Source organism: Heteronotia binoei, chromosome 6 (assembly GCF_032191835.1).
Source record: "Heteronotia binoei isolate CCM8104 ecotype False Entrance Well chromosome 6, APGP_CSIRO_Hbin_v1, whole genome shotgun sequence".
Taxonomy (NCBI): Eukaryota; Metazoa; Chordata; class Lepidosauria; order Squamata; family Gekkonidae; genus Heteronotia; species Heteronotia binoei.
In genome coordinates this window covers 132,643,424-132,669,039 of record NC_083228.1, presented here as the reverse complement: position 1 = coordinate 132,669,039, position 25,616 = coordinate 132,643,424, and the positions used below count along the sequence as shown (strand labels likewise).

Below are 25,616 nucleotides of genomic sequence, written 5' to 3'. Positions count from 1 at the left end.
ATCCTGAATACTAGAAACAGCTCCTGTAGCTTAAGAAAAAAAATGCTCTCAGTGGCCATTGCTAGGCAACCACAACAGTATTGCCCACCTTCAAGCCCTGGTTTCTGTCAGTAAAAGTTGGGAAAGCAGGGGTCTTTGGGGGGGAGGGGTGTCAAATAAAAAGCAGATCCTAGATTACAACTTTCCCTGCTTTATTTCCTGTATCTTGGACAGGTCAATGAAGTTACTTGCTAGTTAAGTATAAGTGTCCCTTCCAGGGCTTTTTTTTTTTTTTTTTTTAAGCAGGAACGCACAGGAATGCCGTTCCAGCTGGCTTGGCACCAGGGTGTGTGGCCTAATATGTAAATAAGTTCCTGCTGGTTTTTTTCTACAAAAAAAACCCTGTGAAAAACAATGGTGATGTCAGGGGGTGTGGTTTAATATGTAGATGAGTTCCTACCGGGCTTTTTCTACAAAAAATTCTCTGGTCCCTTCCATTGTTCTCTTCTCAATGATTTATTGTGCCAATCTGGCATCTGCATATACAACAAACTACAAAATCCCTTTTTGCCTTTTTGTTCTAGACCTTTAACCTTTTGTTCTACACTTTTTGTTCTAGATCTCATTCCAGACTTTCATGCCTAGACCTTTTTGCCTTTTTTCCTAGACCATCATGCGTAGGGTTCCTTCTGCAAGTGATAGGCCTGAAATGGGGACTGATATGGGTAACAGATCATAGAATCATAGAGTTGGAAGGGATCTCCAGGTTCATCTCGTCCAACTCCCTGCACAATGCAGGAAATTCACAAATATCTCACCTTAAATTCACAGGATCTTCATTGCAGTCAGATGGCCATCTAGCCTCTGTTTCAAAACCTCCAATGAAGGAGAGCCCACCACCTCCCGAGGAAGCCTTTCCACTGAGAAACCGCTCTGACTGTCAGGAAGTTCTTCCTAATGTTGAGCCGGAAACTCTTTTGATTTAATTTGAACCCTCTGGTTTTGGTCCTATCTTCTGGGGCCACAGAAAACAATTCTGCACCATCCTCTAGAAGGCAGCTCTTCAAGTACTCGAAGATGGTGACCATAGCACCTCTCAGCCTCCTCCTCTCTAGGCTAAACATGTGCATCAGAGAACTTAATCCTGAGAGGAGGAAACCATCAAAGATTTGGCTGAACAGCAGAGAAGACCACAGAACCCCGCCTTACAGACCGAAGGTTGTGTTCCCGAGTGACAATTCGTTGCTCAGCAAAATTACTTTCCAGATCCTAACATCAGCAAGCAATACATTCTGCTACTTGTAAAAATGCCATTGACCAGAATGAAGCAACTTCTAAATTCAAGGACTTGGGTTCAAAGCTCATTTGAGAATCTCGCTAATGGATTATCAGCTGGACATGAGAGAAAACAGTCCTATCCCCTTAATAGTTGCCTAATAAATGGACAGTTGAAGTTTTCCATGACATATGCCACCAGCTAGTATTTGCTGCAGATCAAACCGATACTAGAGGAATCTGTCTAAAAGTTGGCAATGCTCAACTTTCTAATAATTGATTCCCTGTTTGTGAGTTGTATGTCCAAGTTAAAGGTGAAGGTCAGTGTGCAGTGATTGATCTCCAAGTATATAAAGATTGATCTCCAAGTATATAAAGAAATCAGAATTCATTGTAAAACCCTGCTCTTCCTTTCCAGCTCAAGACTCCCTCCTAGATCTCAGGCCATTCCGAGAATGCTGTTCCTCATTTCCCTTCTGACTGGGACACAGATTCTGTGCTCCCTGGCTGGCTATCCCCCTCATCAAGAATCTCCACCACCTCCTCCTGACCGGTTGATTTCCCCGTCAAGTAACACTTCTTCGGTAAAGGCAGTTGCAGAGCTGGCTCTGGATGAGCTCAACAAACACCGCAGAGAAGGCTACGTCCTGGGACTCCAGAGAATCTTTGATGTCCGTCAGCTTCAGTGGGTGAGCAGCAGATATGCTTCTACTTGCTGCGGAGGGGGGTTGCATTGCAGTTCAACTCATCTGTTTTTATGTCTACCAGAAGCAGACATAGAGAAAGCTGAAGCCATAAGAGAACATAAGAACATAAGAGAAGCCATGTTGGTTCAGGCCAATGGCCCATCCTGTCCAACACTCTGTGTCACACAGTGGCCAAAAAAAACCCAGGTGCCATCAGGAGGTCCATCAGTGGGTCCAGGACACTAGAGGCCCTCCCACTGTGCCCCTCAAAGCACCAAGAATACAGAGCATCACTGCGCCAGACAGAGAATTCCAACAATACGCTGTGGCTAATAGCCACTGATGGACCTCTGCTCCAGATGTTGATCCAATCCCCTTTTGAAGCTGGCTATGCTTGCAGCCGCCACCACCTCCTGTGACAGTGAATTCCATGTGTTAATCACCCTTTTGAGTGAAGAAGTACTTCCTTTTTTCTGTTCTAACCTGACTGCTTAGCAATTTCATTGAATGCCCACGAGTTCTTGTATTGTGAGAAAGGGAGAAAAGTACTTCTTTCTCTACCTTCTCTCTCCCATGCATAATCTTGTAAACCTCTATCAAGTCACCTCTCAGTTGACGTTTCTCCAAGCTAAAGAGCCCCAAGCATTTTAAAACCTTTCTTCATAGGGAAAGTGTTCCAACCCTCTAATATTTCTAGTTGCCCTTTTTGGGACTTTTTCCAATGCTAGAATATCTTTTTTGAGGTATGGTGACCAGAATTGTACACAGTACTCCAAGTGGATCATCCTATCTGCGAGCAGACCACCAGTGGCTTCCAGGACATCAGAAATGGTGGAGCCCTGATCCATCCAGCCTCCTGCCACACGCTCCTGCCTGCTCACCTGTTTTTTGTAGGAGAATGAATTGGGGTCTGCAGAGCTATACAATATGCCAGCGATGGAGCAAATACTAAAAGCAAAGGAAAATACTGCTTTACACACAGAGTGATTAAAAGGTAGAATTCACTGCCAGAAGACCTACTGATGGCTATAGGAATAAACAGCTTCAAAAGGGGATGAGATAGAATTATGGAGAAGTCTATCAGTGGCTACTAGCAGTGATGGCTTAAGGGAACCTCCACACTCAGAGACACATCGTCTGAATCCCAGTGCCAGGAGACAACATCAGGGGAAGGCCTTGGCCTCTCTGCTCTGTTGTTGGACCTCTAGAGGAATTAGTTGGCCACTGTGTGAGACAGGATGCTGGACTAGATGGACCACTGGTTTGATCCAGCAGGGCTCTTCTGATGTTTTTATGAAGGCCTCGGCCTCTATGCCCTGCTGTTGGCCCTCCAGAGAAACTGGTTGGCCACTGTGTGAGACAGGGTGCTGGACTAGATGGACCACTGGTCTGATCCAGCAGGGCTCTTCTGATGTTCTTATGAAGGCCTTGGCCTCTCTACCCTATTGTTGGCCCTCCAGAGGAACTGGTTGGCCACTGTATGGGACATGATGCTGGACTAGATGGACCACTGGTCTGATCCAGCAGGGCTCTTCTGATGTTCTTATGAAGGTCTTCACCTATGCTCTGTTGTTTGACCTCTAGAAGAATTAGTTGGCCACTGTGTGAGACGGGATGCAGGACTAGATGGACTATTGGTCTGATCCATCAAGGCTCTTATTATGTTCTGCTATAGGCTTCCCAAATCCCCCGCTTGGCCTGGAGACCCCCGATTTGGAGCCTCCTCCCCCCGCACGGCAAAAAAAGGGAAAGCGGGAGGGGGGGAGAATGGCAGCCCTTCCCACCCAGCCCCGATCGCAGCAGCCAGAGCTCTTCCGTTTTCTCAGGCTGCTTCCTACCCCCAGTCAGCTGGCCGGTGAAGGGAGGGGAGCCCAGCCCCGCCTCCAAAGGACCATGTGCCTTTGCACCTCCGGAGGTGAGTGAGTTCTGCCGGCTTCCTATTCCATGCCATAAAGTGCCCAGCTGGTGTGCCTGTGTTGCTGTGAGAAGCTGGCAGCAACTCGTGAGTAGAGAGGCCAGTCCCCTGCATCAGATTTGCCAGAAAGGGGGGGGGGGCGAGGGGGAAGGGGGGTGAAGAGGGAAACGTCTTCATTATTCCCTATGTGAAGATCGATTCTCATAGGGTGTAATGGGGAATTGATTTGGACGTTTCGGGGGCTCTGGGGGAGCTGTTTTTTGAGGTAGAGGCACCAAATTTTCAATATAGTATCCAGTGCCCCTCCCCAAAGTATCCCCCAAATTTCAAAACGATTGGACCAGGGGGTCCAATTCTATGAGCCCCAAAAGAAGGTGCCCTTATCCTTCATTATTTCCTATGGAAGGAAGACATTTAAAAAGGTGTGCTGTCCCTTTAAATGTGATGGCCAGAACTCTCTTGGAGTTCAATTATGCTTGCCACACTCTTGTTCCTGGCTCCGCCCCAATGTCTCTTGGCTCCACCCCCAAAGTCCCCAGATATTTCTTGAATTGGACTTGGCAACCCTATTCTGCTATCTTCAATTTAACTAAGCCAGGGATGCAATTAAAAATAAAGTTACCATGTGTTGTTATAGCACTAGCAGTAATGAATGTGTATAGTTCCAAGGAAACAGAATTCAGGTGAGAACGAAAGAGAAAGAGAAAACAAAGTACAGATAACATCAAGAAGAACTTTCTCAGGTGGTGATAGAATCTGTCTCCAATTGGCAGTTGAAGAAAATACCCGGGGGCATTGCTGGTATAGAATCCCTTGCAGGTCAGGAGTTTGTGATTTTAAGGTTAGGAAGACAGAATGGTATCTTGTTGAAATCTGCACAACTTACATTCATATAATCTTTTTTAATGCAAAAATGGTACATGTTGGTGCTACAAGAAATGTTGTCTTCTCATCTTTAGCAAGGCACTGGCTTTGTCTATTATCTCACTTTGGATGTGCTGGAAACCGATTGCCATGTCCTGAGCAGGAAATCATGGAAGGACTGCCAGTTTAGACTTGCGGATGAGACAGTAAGTATCTGCTTGGTCCAGAGAGCAGGTTGGAGACAGACCAATTTTTCCACTAATGGAAAGTACTTCCAGCAGTCGAACAGAACTTTCCTGCCCCTAGCCCTCTACTTCTCCCCCTCCCAAATGCTTCTCTTGGAGGGAAGGGATTTTTTTAGGGAGAGCATGAAGACAAATTGTAAGTCTGAAGAGAGACCAAGGAATGAACCGAAATCGCTCCCCATTAGCAGAAATGTAAATGGGGTCCAATAGGGTTGCCAAGTCCCCCCCCCCCCACATTGCTCTGGCGGGGGACTTGTTTTGTGCACACTTTGTGTGTACGGTGCGATGACGTCACCTACAAGTGATGTCATCGTGTCAGCAACATCACGCGTTTCTGGGAAAACTCTATGGTTTTCTCAGACGCTCTAGCAATTTGGGAGGGAAAAACTCTATGGTACAATAGGTACTATAGAGTTTTTCCCTCCCAAAATGCTACAGCATCTGGGAAAACCATAGAGTTTTCCCAGAAATGCCTCAAGCGGCAGGGGTGTGATGTCACGGGTGATGTCAGGGGAGGTTCCCCCTGCCAGGCGACATCAGGGGAGGTTCCCCCCGCCGGCCCCATGTGGGCCGGCAGGTTGGGAACCTTCCGGGCGGAAGAACCTCTGCCCAGACCAGGGAGACCAGGACCTCTGCCCAGACCAGGGAGTTTGCAGCCCTAGGATCTAACCAGATGATTGTGCAGGTTTTTATGTATTTATTTGCGTATGATTTATTTATTTATTTATTTATTTATTTGGGATTTATATCCCGCCCTTCCCACGAATGGCTCAGGGCGGCTTCCAACAATTAATCAAACTTAAAAGTAAACAATGTCAAATGTAAAACAATTAAATAATTTAAGCAGTTAAAACATTAAAACAGAGTAATTCACTCTGTGATCCACTTTTCCTCTGAGACACTCAAGGAAGCAAGTTTGGATCACCCTACATTTTATTCTCGCAATAACACTGAGGTAATTTGGGATGAGGGAAAGAGAGGTTAGTTGGCCACAGGTGAGCCAACATGTTTCACAACAGAGTGGGATTTGAGTCTAGGCCTGCCTCATCCTGGTCAGAAACTCCATAATATATTATTGTCAATGTTCCTCTAAGCTGAGTTTGTATGAGCTAGCTTAGTTTTTTAGCCTCTGGCTCACACGTTTTTGTCTTAGCTCAGCCTGCTCAGGAAGGATGGCCCCCAAGCACACTAACTTATGCAGTAGCTCACAAAGTAGAATTCTTGCTCATAAGACTCCACAGTTTAGAGCAGGGGTGTCAAACTTATTTGTTATGAGGGCCAGATCTGACATAAATGAAACCTTGTTGGATCGTGTTGGGCCAGGCCACGTGTGTACCTATTTAAGATTAGGTAGCAGAGATATAAACTTTTTAAAGGACACAGACAAATTCAACTTAAAAAAAAACCCTTAAAATAAAACATGCTTAATGTCAAGCATGCGGTTTCAATGACGAGTTAAGTTTGATACAAAACTACGTTTATTGATAGACCGATACTTTCTGTGTAACAGATTCTTGAGAGTGATGCTAAAGATACATTGATACAATACTTTTAAGGCATACTTCAAAAGGATTCCAAAAGGTGGAGGCGAGGGATGAGCTCTCACACATAAACTATCATAAATGTCTACATTCTCATAGCGTTATCAGGACTCCGTCCTTGCTTTCCCCAGATGTGCCACACTCCCTAACAGGAATGTATGGGAAGGTGCTGATTACTCTTTCTCAAATTAGTTTCATTTCTCTCTACTTCTACTTCGCAAGCAATAAAGCAAGAAGGGGGAGGGGGAAAGAATAACAGAGTTAATAGACCTTGGTCCTCCATAATACTTCACAGGCCAGCTTTATGGAGGACCCTAAAACAATCAATTACCAGTAGAATTCTACCATGCTTGACACTTAAAACATTAGCACTAATTGGTCTTAAAGGTGCTTTCTTGTATTTCTCCCATGGGATCCAGAGAACTGGGCAAAGGAAGCTCTGGCTCTTTCCATCCCTCCCCAGGGGACCAGGAAGGGGAGGAGCCTCAACCAATAGTGAAAATTGAGGTTTTGCTCTGTAGCTCCTGTGCGATTGAGGAAGCCATGCAAAGCAAGCTGAGATGCAGAAGGAAGCAAGAGAGGGGGAGAAGGAAACAGATGACAGCCAGTTGCTCTGTAGCCTGATAGGAGCCCTCCGGGGGCCTGATTTGGCCCCTGGGCCGCATATTTGATACCCCTACTCTAGCCTCCAGATGTATGTTCAGCTGAGACTCAAAAGAACCCCTTAATAGGTTTTCGGGGTGGGGGGGAGTCGATGACCCCCACACAGCATATCTCCCTCAATCAGCTCCCCCACTTCATCAGAGTCCACAGAAGGAAATTAAAAGAGAAAACTGGTTCAAAGAAACAGGATCAGGATCTCAGATCTAATCCACCCATGACTGAATTGGTAACTGAGGCAAAAGTGACAGGCCCAAGTAGAGTGGCCAACCAGCAGTCGCATCCTGCCTGGGGAGGTAGGGACATAGGGGTTCATTGAGCAACAGCATGACATCACTTCCAGGTTTTTTTCCTGAAAGTCACATAACAACATCACACTGACATCAACTTTTTAAAAAAATCCCACAGGCCCCAGGAGCAGCACCCAATAGCCAGTGATGGGGTGGGAGAATCGTAAGCCTAGGTACATGATGGTTTGCTTTTCAAATATGAATAGAAGTACAGAAAATGCACAACTGACGTCAATATTAACAATGAGCCAGGAGTTGCAGGAGACAGTGGCCACACAGAGCACAAGGTGACAGAAAGGAGGAGGCGGACATAGATTTATACCCCACCTTTATCTCTGAATCAGATTCTCAGAGTCGCTTACAGTCTCCTTTATCTTCTTTTCCCCACACCCAATCTGGGAAGGGGTTCTCACTGGGTTGGCGGGGGGAGCTTCCCAATGTCGCTGGCATGATGACATCACCCATGAGTGATGTCATCACGCCAGTGACATCACACGCCAGCCGCTCGAGGCATTTCTGGGAAAACCATAGAGTTTTCCCGGACACTCAAGCATTTTGGGAGGGAAAACTTTATTGTACCTATTTTACCATAGAGTTTTCCCTCCCAGATTACTAGGGCATCCGGGTGGGGGAAACCACAAAGTTTTCCTGGAAATGCCTAGAGCGGCTGGCACACGACGTCACCCACTGGAGGCTGGGGGGGGGGACTTGACAATCCTACCCACAACAGACACCTTGTGAGGTGGGTGAGGCTAAGAGTTTGCAGGAGCCCTGCATGGGCTTGCCATTCTTGACAATCACTCCCCACCAGTGTTCCCTCTAAGCGGAGTTAGCGTGAGCTAGCTCACAGATGTTTTGCCTCCAGCTCACACATTTTTGTCTTAGCTCAGGAAGGATGACCCAGAGCACAATCATTTATGCAGGAGCTCACAAAGTAGACTTTTTGCTCACAAGACTCCACAGCTTAGAGGGAACATTGCTACCCAGATGTGTTTGTTGCAGTGTTTAGTTCTACCCAGGGATTCCAGTGCTCATGGGGAGGGGGAGGTACGGCAGTGGGAACAGACAACGATACAAGGGAAGGGGACCACGACCAATTAGGGCTCGGTCACCTTCCAGTCTGCGTCCCATCCCAAGGGTGGCAGGTAGTAGGGCCAGATTAAATGACCCACCTCCATCATTGGTGTTATGCAACGCCAGGTCCATTAATAATAAGACCTCTGTCCTCCGAGAGTTTTTACTCGAGCAGGACATGGACCTGGCTTGCGTGACCGAGACCTGGGTTCAAGAGGGAGATCTGGTAGCTCTCTCCCAAACAGCTCCCCCGGGTTACTCGGTCTTTCACCAATCACGGACTAGTGGGCGGGGGGGAGGAGTGGCACTGTTCATACGTGAGGCTTACTCCTTCAGGGCACTCCCGGCCCCAAAGATTGAGGGTATCGAATGTGCGGGCCTGGTGTGGGGGGTTGGAGACGGGTTGGTGGTTTGGCTGGTGTACCGTTCGCCTAGCGCACCGGCCAACGCCTTACCGTCCCTGCTTGAGGCCGTGGCAAGCTGGGCGTTGGAGCACCCAAGGCTGATGATCCTGGGAGACTTCAACGTCCATGCGGATGACCCGACCTCTAAGCCGGCGATGGACCTAGTGTTATCCATGGCAACACTGGGACTCTCTCAATTTGTTACAACCCCCACCCACCAGGCTGGTCACATGTTAGACCTGATCTTTGCGGCCGGGGTTACGGTGGACGATGTAACTACAGAAGTGGTGCCATGGTCGGACCACCTTGCCCTCAGGGCTCGTATGGACGTTCCATCCCAAACCCGCTTAGGCGACGAGCGTATTATGGCTCGCCCGCGGAACCAAATGGACCCGGAACGGTTCCAGATGGCTCTACGGGATCCCTGGCCCTCTGGCGGTCCCCTCGAGGGCCTTATTGAGTCTTGGAACAGCCGGCTTTCTACGGCCATCGATGAGATCGCACCTCGGTGCCCTCTGCGACCCCAGATCAGACTGGCTCCGTGGTATAACCCGGAACTGCGCCAGCTGAAACAGGGCCTCAGACGGCTAGAGGGGCAGTGGCGACGTACTCGCGATGAGGTGACTAGAGCATCTTATAGAGAATTTATGAGGTCCTATGAGATGGCAGTCAAGGCCGCAAAGAAGACATACTTTGCGGCCAAGATTGCGTCTGCAAATTCACGCCCGGCACAATTATTTAGAACAATTCGGACTTTAACTACATTGCCGCAAGGCAAGCCAAATGTTAAGGAATTGGAAATAGGCTGTGAGGCTTTTGCGAAATTTTTTGCAGACAAAGTCCAATCGCTCCACCGCGACTGCCCCGCCATGTTGGATACAGTAAGCGGACTCGAGGCTCCGTGCCTGCCTTCGGATTTGATCCTGGATTGTTTCGACCCCCTCAGCTTGGAGGAAGTCGACAGAATCCTCTCTGCTGCATGCCCAACAACTTGCGATCTGGACCCCTGCCCCTCCTGGTTAATTAAAGCCTGCCAGGAGGAGCTACAATGTCCTATACGGGACATCATAAATAGATCTCTTTCAGAGGGTCTTTTTCCAACCCCTCTGAAAGAGGCAGTGGTCCGCCCTCTCCTGAAAAAAACTACACTAGATCCGGCCAAATTGGCGCACTACCGGCCGGTCTCAAATTTGCCCTTTTTGGGCAAAGTAATAGAGAGGGCTGTGGCGTTGCAGCTACAGAGTTTCCTGGATGACGCTTCCACCTTAGATCCTTTTCAGTCCGGCTTTCGCCCAGGCCATGGGACAGAGACGGTGCTGGTCGCCCTCATGGATGATCTCCGGCGATATCTGGATCGAGGTGGTGTGGCAGTATTGCTGTTGCTAGACCTATCGGCGGCATTCGATATGGTCGATCACCGGCTGCTGACCCGCCGCCTCGCCGACGCAGGGATTCAGGGGTTAGCCTTACAGTGGCTTTCCTCTTTCCTTGAAGGTTGGGGACAAAGGGTGACGATTGGGGGAGAGCTATCTCAGAGGCACCCACTCGATTGTGGGGTGCCTCAGGGGGCAGTTCTCTCTCCAATGTTATTTAACATCTTTATGCGCCCCCTTGCCCAGATTGCCCGGGGACATGGGCTGGGTTGCCACCAGTACGCTGATGACACCCAGCTCTACCTACTGATGGGAGACCAGGCCGTTGATGATGCCCCTATAGACCTGGACCGGGCATTGCAAGCCGTTGCCGATTGGATCAAGCTGAGCGGGCTGAAATTGAATCCAGCGAAGACAGAGGTCCTTTGCCTGGGTCGCAGCGCCCCAAAAGGAGGGATTCCCCTTCCAGCTTTTGACGGGACGCCATTGGTACCAGTGCGTGAAGTCAGGAGCTTGGGAGTGCTACTGGAGTCCTCCTTGACAATGGAGGCCCAGATTGCGGCCACTGCCAAATCCGCCTTTTTTCATCTTAGACGAGCAAGGCAGCTGGTGACCTGGCAACAGTGATCCATGCAACAGTCACCTCGAGATTAGACTACTGTAATGCCCTCTACATGGGGCTGCCCTTTTACCGAACGTGGAAACTACAGCTAGTGCAGAACGCAGCAGCCAGGCTGCTACTGGGACTACCTTGGTGGGAACACGTGCGGCCTGGGCTGCGGGAACTGCACTGGCTGCCAATTGTGTACCGGGTTCGTTACAAGGTGCTGGTTATTACCTATAAAGCCCTATATGGCCAAGGACCTGCCTACCACAGGGACTGCCTCTCTCTATATGTCCCCCAGAGGGCACTGCGTTCCAGTTCACAAAATCTTCTGGAGATCCCTGGGCCTAAGGAGGCCAAACTTAAAACAACTAGAGAGCTGGCCTTCTCCATAAAAGCGCCCCAATGGTGGAATCAGCTCCCGGAGGAGGTGCGGGCCCTGCGGGACCTCAACCAGTTCCGCAGGGCCTGCAAAACTGCCCTCTTCCAAGAAGCCTTCAAGACGTGACCAGACTGAATATTACGCCGCCAGGATAAACAGAGATTATAGCACCATATTGTTTTTAGCTTTTTAATACTAATGTATATTTATATTCGTATTTGTATTTATTGTGAACTGATTTTACTTGTATTGCCACTTCATGATATTATATCATGACATATTGTAAGCCGCCCTGAGCCTGCCTCGGCGGGGAGGGCGGGATAGAAATAAAAATTTATTATTATTATTATTTTATTATTACCCAGAGAGAGAAAGACAGATAACCAGGGACTGAGAGACAGGGGCTGGGAGAAAGAGAGAAAGGGAGGGGGGGAAAGATCTAGTAAAGAGGCTTATGGTAAAATAAGGCAACATAAGGTGCATGGAAGAAATTAAAAGATAGCTCCTTGATGCAAGTTGGTGTTAAAGGTGAGCGGGAGAGCTGGGAAACTTGAAGGCCATTTTCTTGGGTAACACAGGAGTCATCGCCACTAAACAAATTTGCTCTGCAAACATGGGCTCCACTGTTTCTATTGCTCTAGGTGTTTGGACGGTGCAGAGCAACATTTTATATCAACAAGCCGTGGAGAATTCTTCACCTGTTCGACTACGACTGCGTTTTACGCCCACGTAGGTATTTCTAAAAACTATAAATGTAGTAGCTTGAATACAAGAGGACTTATACAGGCACACAAAGTTCCATTCCTGCTAAGATGTTAAAGATTTGCCAGTGTTTAAAATGCAGTTTCACTGGGGACTTGAGGTCCCAGCGTGTTATCTAAAAATACCCGGCCTCACACAGAGATCATTGTTTCTGAATTACTGCCATGAATCAACTAGGTAGCTTGAGAAGGCCAAATTCACTGGAAAAGACAACAGTAGTTAGCTGTGTTAGTTTGTTGCTGAAAAATAGTAGAGTCCAGTAGCACCTTTAAGACTAACAAATTTTATTGTAGCGTAATCTTTTGAGAAACACAGCTCCCTTCATCAGATGCATCCGACAAAAGGTGCTGTGATTCTCAAAAACTTATGCTACAATTAAAGGCCAAACTAGACTCCTTGATGGAATGAAACATCACAGAAAGATGAATATGTCATACTGAAATCACAACTTTCCAGGGCTTTTTTGTAGCAGGAATTCCTTTGCACATTAGGCCACACACACCCCACGTAGCCACTCCTCCTGGAACTTACAGTAGGCCCTGTACTAAGAGCCTTGTAAGCTCCTGGAGGATTGGCGACATCAGGGATGTGTGGCCTAAAATGCAAAGGAGTTCCTGCTACAAAAAAAGTCTTGTCAGTCTTAAAGGTGCTACTGGGCTCTATACTATTTTGGAAAAGACAACAATGCTAGGAAGGGCTGAAGGCAGCAGGGAAAACAGGAAACCCCAATGTGAGATGGATGTACTCAATCAAGGAAGCCACGGCCTTCACTCTGCTTAGATTTGAGCAAGGCTGTTAATGATAGGATGCTCTCGAAGTCATTCATTCATAGGATCTCCACGGGGCTTTTTTTGTAGCAGGAACTCCTTTGCGTATTAGGCCACACCCCTGATGTAGCCAATCCTCCAAGAGCTTACAGGGCTCTTCTTTCAGGGACTACCAGGGCTTTTTTTGAGCAGGAACGCAGTTCCAGCTGGCTTGATGTCAGGGGTGTGGCCAAATAAGCAAATGAGTTCCTGCTGGGTTTTTTCTACAAATAAGTCTGTGTGAAACCATAGTGATGTCAGGGAGTACGGCCTAATATTCAAATAAGTTCCTGCTGGGCTTTTTCTACAAAAAAAGCCCTGGGGATTACTGTAAACTCCAGGAGGATTAGCTACATCAGGGGTGTGGCCTAATATGCAAATGAGTTCCTGCTGGGCTTTTTCTACCAAAAAAGTCTATGTGAAACCATGGTGATGTCAGGGAGTACGGCCTAATATTCAAATAAGTTCCTGCTGGGCTTTTTCTACAAAAAAAGCCCTGGGGATTACTGTAAGCTCCAGGAGGATTAGCTACATCAGGGGTGTGGCCTAATATGCAAATGAGTTCCTGCTGGGCTTTTTCTACCAAAAAAGTCTGTGTGAAACCATGGTGATGTCAGGGAGTACAGCCTAATATTCAAATAAGTTCCTGCTGGGCTTTTTCTACAAAAAAAAGCCCTGGGGATTACTATAAACTGCAGGAGGATTAGCTACATCAGGGGTGTGGCCTAATATGCAAATGAGTTCCTGCTGGGCTTTTTCTACCAAAAAAGTCTGTGTGAAACCATGGTGATGTCAGGGAGTATGGCCTAATATCCAAATGAGTTCCTGCTGGGCTTTTTCTACAAAAAAAGCCCAGGGGACTACTGTAAATTCTGGGAGGATTAGCTACAACAGGGGCGTTGCCTAATATGCAAAGCAGTCCCTGATACAAAAAAAAGCCCTGGATCTCCATAAATCAGAAGCTACTTGATGACACTGAACATGCACACAGCAAGAGGGACTGCTTTGACTAGGTGGAAGTGACCAAGTGTGAAATGGTCACTTCCTACATGGTCTGATCACTTGGAAATGGTCACGGTCAAGCCAGTGTTTCCAACCCTCATCTCCGATTTTGAGCCACTTTTTGTAAAACTTTTGTTCACTCTGTTCTCGGACCCTGGGGCCATCGGGAAGGCCACCAGCAGGGCCAGAACTCAGAAGCCCTCCCGCGGTTGCCCCCCAAGCCCCATGTGAGAAATGGGGTGAAAGCAGGGCTTTTTTTGTAGTGGGAACTCCTTTGCATATTAGGCCACATACCCCTGATGTAGCCAATCCTCCAGGAGCTTACAGGAGGCCCTGTAAGAAGAGCCCTGTAAGCTCCAGGAGGATTGGCTACATCAGGGGTGGGTGGCCTAATATGCAAAGGAGTTCCTGCTACAAAAAAAGCCATGGGTATAAGCATAATTCTAGACAAAGCAAAAAGCATCAGATTGCCCTGAAACGTGCTTACCTGACTGATATCATCTCTGTGCTTTTCTAAACAGCCCCTGCATCAGCTATTGCAAAGTTTTGCCCAGACTGCCCGGTCCCTGGTGACCCGACGGAGCCAAGGTTTTTGGAGGCAGCTACTCTGAGCCTTGCCAAATTCAATGCGGAAAGCAACCACACCCATTATTTTAATGTCCACAACGTCACCAGAGCACGATCGCAGGTAACCTAGAGAATGGGGGGAGCGGAGTTGGGATTCTTTGGTGGGAGCACTTGGTGCACTATGTCCTCCAGAACTGATCTGTCAGTGCCTATTGGCAGGGGTGGAATTCTAGCAGGAGTTCCTTTGCATATTAGGCCACACACCCCTGATGTAGCCAATCCTCCAAGAGCTTACAAAAAAGAGCCTTATAAGTTCTTGGAGGATTGGCTACATCATGGGGCGTGGTCTAATATGCAAAGGAACTCCGGCTAGAATTGCATCCCCGCCTATTGGCCATGACAATTCCAAGTCCAGGGTCAGGGGCAATGTAGCTCTGATTACATAAGAACATCAGAGAAGCCATGTTGGATTGGGCAATGGCCCATCCAGTCCAACACTCTGTGCCCACTATGCCGTGTCAGAATTCCAAAGGTGACCACAGACTCAAAAAGGTTGAGGACTCGTGCTCTGGGAAGAAGCATCCCTGGATTTTAGCCCACAGGAAGGCCCCATTTCCAGCCAGGACTGGATCTGCATGTTTTTGTTTTTGTTTTTTTTTGGGGGGGGGGGGGGGCAAAATTAAAAAATGACGCCCCCTTATGGGCCATTCTATCTTATGGTCACATAGAATACAATGGATTCATACCCATTTTGGCGCCCCCCCCCCCTCCACTGGCGCCCAGGGCAAGCACCCATCTCTGCCCCCCCCTCCCGATCCAGTCCTGTTTCTAGTGCATATTTATGTTTATTAATGCAACATACAAGTGTGCTTTCCTTAAGAGTTTTCCATTCTTTGCATTGAATTATAGTAGGGGTGGCCAAACTTCTTTGGTGTAAAAGCCGCACAGAATAAACATCAGATATTTGAAAGCCGCAAGGCATGAATGTCAGAGGAAGGAAGGAAGGAAGGAAGGAAGGAAGGAAGGAAGGAAGGAAGGAAGGAAGGAAGGAAGGAAGGAAGGAAGGAAGGAAGGAAGGAAGGAAGGAAGGAAGGAAGGAAGGAAAATAGATGAGGGAGGGAAAGTTGGAAAGAAAGCAACTTTAGCTTTAAATACATTCTCCAAGCCACCAACTGTCTTAGCTTGGAAAAGTGATTTAAAGAGACAAATGCCTTCTCCAAGCTGGCCAACAGGGCAGTGGGAGCTTCAAGAGTCACACAATATGTGTGAAAGAGCCACAAGTGGCTCCCGAGCCACAATTTGGCCACCCCTGACTTATACCCTCCATCCCATTCACATACGCACACACACATCAGCGTTGCAAAGAGTTCTGTACGAATTTTGGACAGCATAAAACTGAGGCTTGTGACTGCTTCCCTTTACTGGTGATGCCAACCCATTGCTTCTTTTCTGCAGTGGGTCGTTGGCCCTTCAGCCTTCGTGGAATATATTATCCAGGAGACCTCCTGCTCCAAAAGCCAGGCTGTGGCTAACCTCTCCCAGTGCCCATTCCTCCCAGACAAGACTGCGGTGAGCATTCATTCAGTTTGCACCAGACACGTGCTTCCATAGAAAGTTGCAGGGCTTTTTATTGTAGCAGGAACTCCTTTGCATATTAGGCCACACACCCTGATGCAGCCAGTCCTCCAAGAGTTGACAGGGTTCTCAGTACAGGGCCTCCGGTAAGCTCCAGGAGGATTAGCTACATCAAAGGGGCATGGCCTAGTATGCAAAGGAGTTCCTGCTACAAAAAAAACCCTGGAAAGTTGTGATTTCAGCAGGCAATATTCATTTTTTAATGATGTTTCATTCCATGGTTTATTTCGAGTAGTTTGGCCTTTAATTTGTCCGTTTTTATTAACTGTATTCGAGAAATAGCAATTGCAGGAGGAATGTTTTTACTGGAGAAATGATAGGTGGCCCTAATCTAAATCCAGCACTCCTGTGACTTAACAGGAAATTAAATAACGATAACAGCAGGGGTCATTTTGTAGAAAAATAGGTGGTGAAGCTCATCCAGGGATTGTTATGCAGCTGCACCTACTATTCAATGAACAAGGAGGTGGAACTTTCAGAAGGAGGAGGTGGAACTCTCAGAAAGGTTCAGGAGCTGTGCTCCTGAGAGCTCCTACTGAATCCAAGGCCTGGATAAGAGACTACATGCCCTGGTGTGGATAGCCTAGGCTAACCTGATCTCATCAGATCTGAGAAGGTAGTCAAGGTTCTGTCACGAGCTGGGGCCAGGCCAGGCGAAGTCCAGGGGCAGTCCAAGGTCTGTAACCGGTGAGCAAGAGTGTCCAAGGTGCCAAAGCCAAATCGTTGTCCAGGTATCGTAGGTCAGAGGTTCAGAAGCCGTAGTCAGGGGGTCCAGAAGTCAAGCCAAGGTCAGGAGGTCCAAAGTCAAAAGCCGAAGTGGATGCTAGGACGTCAGGTAGATGACTAGTTGCTTCCGCAAAGCCTCCTCCCAAAGCCTACAGCTATATAGCCCTCTGCTGGCTGTTGCCCATTTGGGCTAATTGCTGGCTCAGAGAGGCAGCCAGGATCCTGTTGCAACTCAAGCATCCTTGCTCTTAGAAGGGCCAGAATCCTCTCAAAACTCAGGGCTCAGGGAGCGTCTTGCTTGTGAGCGTGCCGCCCTCCTCCGATCCCTGAGGTCCTGACGGAGGCGGTCACGCACACGCGCCACCCGAGAGGGCGAGGCAGGGGGGCTGGGATCTTCTCCAGCAGGAGGCAGGGGCACTGGTGCAGGTGGCAGGGGCACAGTTTCTGCTGCAGGCTCAACTTCCTCTACAGGGTCCCCAGCACCCATGACAGGTTCATACTTGGATGGAAGACCACCAAGGAAGACTTTGCAGAGGGCAAACCTCCAAAACTCTATGAGGTCACAATAAGTCAACTGTAACTTGACAGCACTTTACATACACGCAAGAAATTACCTGCGATGGTGACTTGGATAGCCCAGGCTAGCTCAATCTCATCAGATCTCAGAAGCTAAGCAGGGTCAGCCCTGGTTAATATTTGGTTAGGAGACCACCAAGGAAGTCTAGGGTTGCTACGCAGAGGCAGGAAATGGCAAACCACCTCTGTATATCTCTTGCCTTTGAAAGCCCTACTGGGTCACCGTAAGTCAGCTGTGATGGTACTTTCCACCACTAAGAGATTGCCTTCGTGGATCTCTTGAATGGCTGTGGGGAGGGTGTGTATGAGACAGAGAGAGAGAGAGAGACAGAGAGGGAGCGCACTGCACATATTATTGGGAAGACACTGCCTGGCATGCAGAAGGAACAAGCAAAACCTTTCTATCTGTCCCTTCTCAGTTTGTAAGCACACTGCTTATGGCCAGAAGGTAGTGAAGATCTTGTTGTTCCTAGCTTGCCATCTTCCCTGTCTACAGCATTGCCTGCAATCATCACAAAAATGTGCAAGTAAAACATTTCCCTAGGGGAGGCAGCATGGCAGGCCATGGATGGTTCGTGCGGGATTTACAAAAGGCCATACACACCAAATGTGGCATGGAATACAACAAAAAAGATTAAAAGTATTCCCCTGTGCAAGCACCGAGTTGTTGCTGACCCGTGGGGTGATGTCACATCATGGCTTTTTCTTGGTAGATGTTTTTATGGGGTGGTTTGCCATTGCCTTCCCCAGTCATCTACACTTTAGCCCCCAGCAAACTGAGTACTCATTTCACCAACCTTGGAAGGATGAAAGACGGAGTCAACCTTGAGCTGGCTACCTGAACCAAGCTTCTGCCAGGATCGAACTAGGGTTGCCAAGTCCAATTCAAGAAATATCTGGGGACTTTGGGGGTGGAGCCAGGAGACATTGGGGCAGAGCCAGGAGCAAAGGTGTGGCAAGCATAATTGAACTCCAAGGCAGTTCTGGCCATCACATTTAAAGGGACAGCACACCTTTTTAAATGTCTTCCTTCCATAGGAAATAATGGATAGGGGCACCTTCTTTTGGGGCTCATAGAATTGGACCCCCTGGTCCAATCGTTTTGAAACTTGGGGGGTATTTTGGGGAGAGGCACTAGATACTATACTGAAAATTTGGTGCCTCTACCTAAAAAAAACAGCCCCCCCAGAGCCCCTGATACCTCCAGATCAATTCTCCATTATACCCTATGAGAATCGATCTCAACATAGGGAATAATGAAGTGCTCAGCAGACGTTTCCCTCTCCCCTCCCTTTCTGGCGACTCTGACGCGAGGGATTGGCCTCTCTACTCATGAGTTGTTGCCAACTTCTTCCAAGTAACACAGACACACCATCCCAAGAGGAAGCCTTTCAATCGGAGACTGAAGCCTCCGGAGGCGGAAAGGCACATGGTCCTCTGGGGGTGAGGCTTCCCCCTGCTGGCCAGCTGACTGGGGGTGGGAAGGAGCCTGGGAAAGTGGAAGAACCCCCGCTGGGACCTGGGGATTGGCAAGCCTAGATCGAACTCAGGTTATGAGCAGAGCTTGGACTGCAGTGCTGCAGCTGACCACTCCACACCACAGGGCTCCTTGTAATACAACAAAGCCAGGGTAGCCAGTCCTTCAAGAGCTTACAGTAGGCCCTGTAGGAAAAGCCCTGTAAGCTCTTGGAGGATTGGCTACATTAGGGGGGTGTGGCCTAATATACAAAGCAGCTCCTGCTACAAAAAAAAAAAGCCCTGAACAAGGCTGTGGCAAATTGAGCACCAAAATCTTGTTTGGCTGGAATTTGAATATTCATGTTTGTTGACAGACGGGATCTTTATTTTATTGATTTACATTTTCTTTTCCCAGGATATGGGAGTATGCAGAGGCTCTGTGATAGACAGCAGGGCTGACCATCAAAAGCACATCTCCTCAAGGTGTGACATTTTCCATGCACAGGTACGTTGCTCAGGGTGACATCACATCTGCTGTTGATAACCTGTAATAACTGAAAGTTAATTAGTTGGTGCAGGGAAGAGTTATTGGCCATAGTCTACATTGGTACCAAAGGCAACCGATATTTTATTTCATCAGTCCTTAGAAAGCAGATTTCAATGGACAGGCTTAAGTAGAAGCAAACACAGCACATGAAGACACATGAAGCGGACTTATACTGAATCAGACCATTGGTCGAGGTCAGTATTGTCCACTCCAATTGGCAGTAGTTATCCAGGATCTCAGGCTGAGGTCTTTCACATCACCTGTCACCTGGTTCTTACCTGGAGATGCCAGAGACTGAACCAGGAACCTTCTGCATGCAAAGCAGAGGCTCTTTGACTGAGCTGTAGTCCTTCCCCAATTGGCAGGAGCCATTTTAAAGAACTTGCATACAGGAGAGAAAGTTTCTACAACAGGCAGAATGGCCCTGTGCATGCAGCCTTCACGCAACCCATTCATAGCAAACCCCAGGGCTTTTTTTGTAGCAGGAGCTCCTTTGCATATTAGGCCACACACCCCTGATGTAGCCAATCCTCCTGGAGCTTACAGTACAGTAGGCCCTGTACTGAGAGCCATGTAAGTTTTTGGAGGATTGGCTACATAAGAGGGGTGTGGCCTAATATGCAAAGAAGTTCCTGCTATAAAAAAAGCCCTGGCGATCTCTGGTGGGCATTTACACTTAGTCATCTAACACTGTCCAGCTAAGGTGCTCCATCGATCCATGTGCCATCTTTAAGGAGCTTGCTACCATTTGTACGGGAATGAAAATATTGTCCAAAAGTAAAAGCCCATTTGGTGTAGTGGTTAAGAGCATGGTCTCTAATCTGGAAGAACTGGGTTTGATTCCCCACTCCTCTACATGCAGACACTGAGACAGAGTGGACCTGTTCTGGCTGGTGGACCTCCTGATGGCACCTGAGTTTTGGCCACAGTGTGACACAGAGTGTTGGACTAGATGGGCCATTGGCCTGATCCAACATGGCTTCTCTTAAATTCTTAAAGGTCTCCCATTTGGAATTAAATCAGAGGACTAGAAGAGATCCCATGGGCACCAGTCTAGAAATGATCTTGGGAAAGCCAGAGTTCTCTCAGAGCTGTTCCCTCAAGAGCAGTTCTCTCACTCAGCCCAACCTACCTCACGGTGCATGTTGTGAAGAGAGGAAGGGAAGGAGATTGTAAACCGCTTTGAGACACCAAGTGAGTGAAGGACGGGGTATAAATCCAATCTATTCTTCTCCCTAAGATGGCCCTCAGGTAGCCATTGGTACCAATCTCTGAAGAACAGGTTTCCTTCTAACAGAACATGTTGTCTCAATAAAATATGGGTATGCTTTGTTGAAATCAGCCACAGGTCAATGAGGAACAGCAAACTGGCAGCAGGAAACCAGGACACCAGAACGGTGATGGAAGCCATGAGGACGATGGTCATGCAGAATCTAAAAAGACTGGATACCGCAAACACCAGCATCAACACCACCACCCTCAGGATCACCGCCACAGGGATCACTCACAAGATCATGCAGAACATGAGCAGAATCCTCCCACTATTAGCCCTTTATCATTAACCACACTTCTGGGAAAGACGGAGGGCCTGGTCAAAGCCCTTCCTTTCTCTAACACTCACCTATCTCTCCACTCCATACCAGAAATCGAAGCTGAGCAACTCGATGGTATTCCAGTTCCTCCAGAATCACAGGAGTCCAAACCCATCCCTCCCATACCTGATGTACACGATGCTCCCAAGGGGAGCCGCCCACTAGACAAGCCAGCCTTGCGCAAGCCATCGAGGAAGATCTCTCCTCCTCCGTTCATATGTTTTCTCGATCATATACTTGCCCGGGAGAAATCCTAGCGTGCAGTCACACGTACCATTAAAAGCGTGTGTGTAGCGTTCAAATCTGAACTGCTGAATATTGATTCGATGCAGGGCAGTTCAGACGAGCATCCAAGAATGTGATTCATTCTGTTGTGCGCGATCAGACATCCAATACTATCATGCTCATTTCTTGGAGCATGCGTAATCAGATGGTGATTTCTGGGAGGGGAGGGGGTCCATTGAACATGCGCCCAACTGTTTGGAGCTGGGAAATCAAAACTTTCTTCAGAAGCAGGGGGGAAGGGCAAAAGTTTCCAGAATTAACATTGCCGATCCAAACCATGGAACTGCCAGGAATTATTTTCCTAGAAATTGGCAGTGACAATGATATCTTGAAATCCTCCACATTGAAAAAAAAAGAATTTTTTCCTGTTCTGAATAGTGGGATAATGTTTCTCCCCCCTCCGATCCTGTGTTGACTGGAGAAGCAGAAGCAACACCTCAGATTCCTGGATGATCTGGCAATGCACATGTCTGCTGGGGCTTCTTTTTTTTAAAAAAGGTGAGAGGCAGTATCGCGCGTGAGCTGTCCAAACAACAAAAAGCCGATCTTGTGCCGAAGTTTTGAAAAAGGGCCGGACTTTATGTGCTGTCAAATTAACGCAGCACTGATCCGGAGCAAGTCGGAATGACCCTGGATGACGCTCAATTGCCAGATGTGCATGTCTGAACGAACACATTTAATCCGTCAGCCAGACGGAGCTGTGTCGTCACTAATAGTACGTGTGACCGCACCCCTAGTCTCCATTCTTGGCCTTGAGCCTTTGCTGCCCAAAAGGCCTGCTGAGTTGTCGCCAACAGGGTTCCCTGAATTTCAAGCTAAGGAAGATGTAAAACACTGAAAAGCCAATTGTCTTCAGACTCACTATCCAGTCTGTACAGGAAAATCATGGTGAGGTGCAAGAAAAAGAAAGCAACCCTGGATTCTGCATTGTGAAATGTCAAAGATATAGATAAAAGGAAGGACTTCTTCACTCAAAGAGTAATTAACGTGGAATTCACTGCCACAGGTGGTGGTGGCGGCTACAAGCATAGCCAGCTTCAAGAGGGGATTGGATAAACATGGAGCAGAGGTCCATCAATGGTAGAGCGGCCAAGTTCCCACCGGGGGCGGGGGATCCCCTGGTTTGACGGGCCCCAAACCGCTGGCAGGGAGGAGACCGCCGGAGAATCCCTGCCTCCAAAAAGTCCCATTGGTGCACAGTGTAATGACATCACCCAGAAGTGACATATTGCACTGAGCATGTCATATGGGGGATGCTCTAGGAAATCGCAGAAAACTCTAAGGTTTTTCAAGGGGATGTGCTAGCAATTTGGGGGGAAACTCTATGGTACCATAGAGTACCATAGAAACTCTATGGAACCATAGAGTTTTCTCCCAAATTGCTAAAGTGTTCCTGAGTTAAAACCATAGAGTTTTCCACGATTTCCTAGAGCATTCCCATGTGACGTGCCTGGTGTGATACGTCACTTCTGGGTGATGTCATCGTGCTGCATACGCAAAAAAAGTCCCCTGCCAGCAGCTGGTGGGGACTTGACAACCCTAATCAGTGGCTATTAGCCATGAGGTCTAGATGGAACACTCTGTCTGGGGCAGTGATGCTCTGTATTCTTGGTGCTTGGCGGGCAACAGTGGGAAGGCTCCTGGAGTTCTGGCCCTGCTGGTGGACCTCCTGATGGCACCTGGGTTTTGGCTACTGTGTGACACAGAGTGTTGGACTAGATGGGCCATTGTCCTGATCCAACATGGCTTCTCTTAAGTTCTTAAAGGTCTCCCATTTGGAATTAAATCAGAGGACTAGAAGAGATCCCATGGGCACCAGTCTAGAAATGATCTGCGCAATCAGTTTTTTGCCAAGCAAGTTCCCACTTGTATATTTCCTGGGTTTGTGGAGCCAAATAGGACATAGTGGAGGGCCCTCCTCTCTTGTATTACTCCCCTGTCAGCCCAACTTGTGGATAAATTAAGAGTTGGGGAAATACAATTTCAACATTGAAAGAGTATATGGGTGGCAGCAGGAGCCTGATACTATAAAACAGCAAGCTCAGAACCAGTCAGTGGCCATGAAGGTGGATTATATGGCATCGTACCCCACTGAGGCCCCTTACCCCCCAGGCTCCATCTTCAAATTTGCAGGAGTTCTCCGCCTAAATCCGGCAACCCTACCCCCCATTCCCCACCAATGGGGACCTGGCAGCCCTAGGCACAGTGGTTCGGTTCACCTTGCCCCTGGCCACCATTGGCCCATATGTTCAGCCTCCACCAACTGGGAACTTTCCCATCAGTTTAAAGGGCCAGTCCATCCAAATAGTTCCATCCTGACAGACTACAGAGCCTTTTAGGATTGCCAAGTCCCTCCCAAATTGCTACAGTGTCCGGGAAAACCATAGATTTTTCCCGGAAGTTCCTAGAGTGGCTGGCGTGATGACATCAGTTGCAAGTGACGTCATTGTGCCGGCAACATTGGGAGGGGATCCCCCTGCCGGCCCAATGCGGGCCAGCGGGTTGAGGACTTCTGGAGCGGGAGAATGCCTGCCCCGCTCAAGAGCTTGGCAACTCTAGAGCTTTATCCTCCTGACCTCTCAATGCCCTATTGCTGGAACCATTGATGCCCTCATTCTTCCTCTGAGACCTCCCCATCCCACAAAAAAAAGCCATATGTATTAAATGATGGGGAGCATTGATCTAAGGTGGGGAAGAGGCAGGGGTTCAGCTCCCCTCTCCCTTTCACACCATAGCGAGACAGAGGTAGAGTGGGCAGGGGGGGGGGGTTGTAGCAGGAACTCCTTTGCATATTAGGCCACACACACCCTGATGTAGCCAGTCCTCCTGGAGCTTACAGTAGGCACTGTACTAAGAGCCTTGTAAGCTCAAGAAGGATTGGTTACATTGGGGTGTGTGGCCTAACATTCAAATGAGTTCCTGCTACAAAAAAAGCCCTGGTGAATGGAAACTCAACTCAGAGCAGAATCCTTACAAGAACCTGAACCTCATGATGACCAGAGTCCTCACTTCCTTGTTTTCCATGTGCACGGGAGGGAGTTCTAAAAACAAAGTTTCAATAAAGGAAAGACATGACATAAAATACTGCCTGATGCCTCTTTTGGAGACTGGAAATTCTTCACTTCCACTTTCAAACTGAGCATGTTCCTAAACCTCAGCAATGCAGAAGTATACAAAGGTGTGTTAAAGAGCTGAGCCTCAGAAAGCAAAGGGAGGCTGTCAAAGTTCTGAGACTGGGCTGTGTTTCTTCACGCACACACACATACACTTTTTTTCCTTTTACTCCCACTTTTTAATTTGAGATTTTTCTGCAAAAAAAAGAAAAGAAAAATATTGCCGAGATATCTCCCCTGTCCCATGATTTTTTGCTCCACACTCTAGGGCCAGGTTCGGCAAATGCAGCGTGTACACGAGAACGTACCACAATGCATGCCAGATAGTTTTGCTGCCAGTCTGCCCCCTCTCTAGCCAATGACTCCCTCCTCTGTGGTTAAGAAGTAGGATTGCCAGCCTCCAGAAGTGGGGTCCAGAGATCTCCTGCTTTTACAGCTAATCTCCAGCTGGCAGAGATCAGCTCCCCTGAAGAAAATAAGTGAGAAAAAAACACCAGAATAACAATAACACTTTTACACAATATAGTGTATATGCAACCTACATTTATCAAAATGCATGCATAGCAGTAGTCATCATTAGTAATTTATAAATCACTCCTGATACTAAATTCACAAATGCTCATAATACAAACGCAGCTGGAAAAAGAGTTCTTTTCACTCCCCCACACTGTCTGCTGTTTGAAGATAATAAGGTACAGTTCTCAGAGTCAATTGCCGTCCTGCTTTTCTCCCTTATGTTCAGCAACTTGGATGGAGTTCTCAAATCTCCAGCACAGCTTGTCTCCGAGAGAGTAAGGGACCACAGCCCGGGATTCCTCACGGTTTCAGACCTTCATCAGCCTTTATTTCTCAGTGTTTTATCCTAGAGCTATTTGATGACTACTGCTATGCATGTATTTTGATAAATGTAGGTTGCATATACACTATATTGTGTAAAAATGTTGTTATTCTTGTGTTTTTTCACTTATTGTTCATTTACATCGGAACCTGTTGATATTTACCCCTGGAGAAAATGGCTGCATTGAAGGGTGGACCCTATGGCATTGTACCATACTGAGGCCCCGCCCTGCCCCTCCCCAAACTCCACCCTCTCCCAACTCCACTCCCAAAGTCTCCAGGTATTCTCCAACACAGACCCGGCAACCCCGTTAAGAAGGGTGGGGGGGAGAGAGAGAGAAGTCTGCTGCCCTTGAGAGCTGTAAGCTGACTCCCTCCCACAGTGGGGAAAAAACTCTTTTAGGAAGTGAGTTCTAGC

General features: G+C 47.9%; 1 protein-coding gene across 1 annotated transcript; it reads left to right on the top strand.

Annotated features, from left to right (window-relative positions):
* Positions 1–1,637: 1,637 nt before the first annotated feature.
* Positions 1,638–24,330, top strand: LOC132574275 (fetuin-B-like). The gene is made up of 7 exons (XM_060242630.1): positions 1,638–1,943; positions 4,815–4,925; positions 11,934–12,021; positions 14,384–14,550; positions 15,885–15,998; positions 19,240–19,329; positions 20,714–24,330. The coding sequence occupies exons 1-7, from the start codon at positions 1,710–1,712 to the stop codon at positions 21,218–21,220; spliced, it is 1,311 nt and encodes a 436-aa protein (XP_060098613.1). The 5' UTR covers positions 1,638–1,709; the 3' UTR covers positions 21,221–24,330.
* Positions 24,331–25,616: the final 1,286 nt, after the last annotated feature.

What these genes read in the sequence shown, in the direction of transcription:
- LOC132574275 (XM_060242630.1), top strand. Translation starts at nt 1,710, where the DNA reads ATGCTGTTCCTCATTTCCCTTCTGACTGGGACACAGATTCTGTGCTCC. An exon ending in CGACTGCGTTTTACGCCCAC is followed by an intron (nt 12,022 to 14,383) that starts GTAGGTATTTCT and finishes TTTTCTAAACAG; the next exon opens with CCCCTGCATCAGCTATTGCA. An exon ending in GTGACATTTTCCATGCACAG is followed by an intron (nt 19,330 to 20,713) that starts GTACGTTGCTCA and finishes TGTTGAAATCAG; the next exon opens with CCACAGGTCAATGAGGAACA.